This window comes from Cannabis sativa, chromosome X (assembly GCF_029168945.1).
Source record: "Cannabis sativa cultivar Pink pepper isolate KNU-18-1 chromosome X, ASM2916894v1, whole genome shotgun sequence".
NCBI classification, from domain to species: Eukaryota; Viridiplantae; Streptophyta; class Magnoliopsida; order Rosales; family Cannabaceae; genus Cannabis; species Cannabis sativa.
Window position 1 is genome coordinate 51,064,500 of NC_083610.1, and position 2,083 is coordinate 51,066,582.

A 2,083-nucleotide genomic window follows, 5' to 3' on the forward strand; every position below is an offset into this window, starting at 1 on the left:
TTGTTGTGCACATATTTTAAATCTAATTGTCAAAGAAGGCTTATCTGTCATTGGTGATAGTGTTGACAAAATTCGAGACAGTGTTGCTTATTGGTTAGGCACACCAAAAAGACATGAAAAATTTGAAGACACTGCTCGTCAACTTGGAGTACCATACACCAAAAAAATATCACTTGATTGTGTAACGAGGTGGAATTCAACTTTTCTAATGCTTAGCACAACTTTATCCTATAAGACAGTATTTGAACGTGCAAGGCTGCGGGAGTTGCGTTTGAGGTGTGCCCCTTCGGAAATTGATTGGCAAAATGCTCAACAATTGTGTGATAAGTTAGAGTTGTTTCATGAAGTGATCGAATTAATTTCTGGAACAAAGTACCCTACCGCCAATATTTTTTTTCCAAAAATATGTGAAATTAAGACAAACATTGAATCATGGATGTTATCAGAGGTGCCTTTTATTAAGGACATGGCAACTCAAATGATGTCCAAGTTCCAAAAATATTGGCGAGAGATTCACGGGCTTATGTGTGTGGCGGTTGTTTTAGACCCGAGGTACAAGTTCATGTTGCTCGAATATTATTTCCCTGTAATTTATGGAGATGAGCAATATGTAACTGAAATTGCGAAGGTTCGTGAGCTTTGTTGCGAGCTACTAGAGGAGTATGGGTCTAAGTTTCCTCATTTGAGAGAAAGAAGGGTTCAAGAAGAAAATGTATCAACATCGTCTTCAACACGCCGATTGGATGCTCTTTCTAACTTTAACAGATTTGTTAGAGCTTCCTATCGAGTAGAGAATATGAAGTCTGAACTGGATTTATATTTAGATGAGAACTTGATACCTAGGACTGAAGAGTCATTTGATATATGCAACTACTGGAAGGTGACGGGCCTCAAATACCCTTTGTTGAGTATGATTGCCAAGGATGTATTTGCTGTGCCTGTTAGCACTGTTGCTTCGGAATCTACATTCAGCACTGGTGGTAGGCACGTGAGTTCACATCGATCGAGACTTCATCCTTCTACATTAGAAGCATTAGTATGTACACAAAATTGGTTGAAGACTGACAAAAAAGGTAGATATTATTTAACAATTGTAAATATATATTTATATACATTTTTTCATTTCTTAATTAGAATTAATATTTATTTTATTTTTTTTAACAAAGAATAAAGTGAATGATGAAGATAATGATGTTGATCCAACAATGGTAATTAGTTAAGTTTTTGTAATTTATCAAATAAATTATTTATTTTTATTATTAATACTTTTTTCTGTTTTTATTTTTTTGCAGGAGCCTTACGTAGTTGATCTTGATGATTAGAAAGTACATTGTTCTTTTTAGTATATGAGTGAGGACATGGATGAGAACAAATTGTAGTGTTTAGTACTTATAGTTGCTAGTTATTATATTTGAGTTTATGGTTGGTAGTTATTATTGATGTATTAAATATTGTTAGGAACAAAAGTACAATCTCAAACTTTCCTCTATTATGCATAATTGAATCCCTCATTTATTCATTATAACATAATTCTCTTCATTAAAAATAAATTGACTTACATAATTATTACAATATTGATTTTAAAACGTAATCAAACAACATAATATTTCTCTCATTACCCATGACTCAAAACAAGACAAAACCAAAGAAAAAAGAAATCTCTTTTAATAAGGCATGTCATATTGTAATAGTATAATAGTTATAACTAACCACTATCTAATAATAATAATAATTTTTAGAACGAAAATAAAAAGAAAAGAGGGCAAATAATAATAATAATCAATGGTGGGTTTTGATGCATTATCTATTTTCTCATCAAATTTTCTCTCTCTCTAAAATAACATAATAAATAAAAAAAAAGTGTCTATAATGAATTGTCTCAACCACCACCAAAATTAAATACCATTCACTTTACCAAATGAAACAAAACAAAATAATAAATATTCTAAAAAAAAAAAACCGGGTTGGGCCTAACCCGGCCTGATTATCTCGGGCCGGGCTTGACCCGCTAGGCCAAAAGAAGGAGTCGGGCCGGGCCGGGCCGGGCCAAAGTGATGTCGGGCCGGGCCGGGTTTGTGGCGGG

At 33.5% G+C, this 2,083-nt stretch overlaps 1 protein-coding gene across 1 annotated transcript; it reads left to right on the plus strand.

Moving 5' to 3' along the window:
* The first annotated feature begins 768 nt into the window (after positions 1–768).
* Positions 769–1,874, plus strand: LOC133031903 (zinc finger BED domain-containing protein DAYSLEEPER-like). Its single transcript, XM_061105669.1, has 3 exons — positions 769–1,073; positions 1,174–1,208; positions 1,293–1,874. The coding sequence occupies exons 1-3, from the start codon at positions 797–799 to the stop codon at positions 1,320–1,322; spliced, it is 342 nt and encodes a 113-aa protein (XP_060961652.1). The 5' UTR covers positions 769–796; the 3' UTR covers positions 1,323–1,874.
* The last annotated feature ends 209 nt before the right edge of the window (positions 1,875–2,083 follow it).

Excerpts from the sequence above, each read along its gene's own strand:
- LOC133031903 (XM_061105669.1), top strand. The coding sequence starts at position 797 with ATGAAGTCTGAACTGGATTTATATTTAGATGAGAACTTGATACCTAGG. Across the intron at positions 1,074-1,173 it reads GTTGAAGACTGACAAAAAAG|TGAATGATGAAGATAATGAT; the intron begins GTAGATATTATT and ends CAAAGAATAAAG. Across the intron at positions 1,209-1,292 it reads ATGATGTTGATCCAACAATG|GAGCCTTACGTAGTTGATCT; the intron begins GTAATTAGTTAA and ends ATTTTTTTGCAG.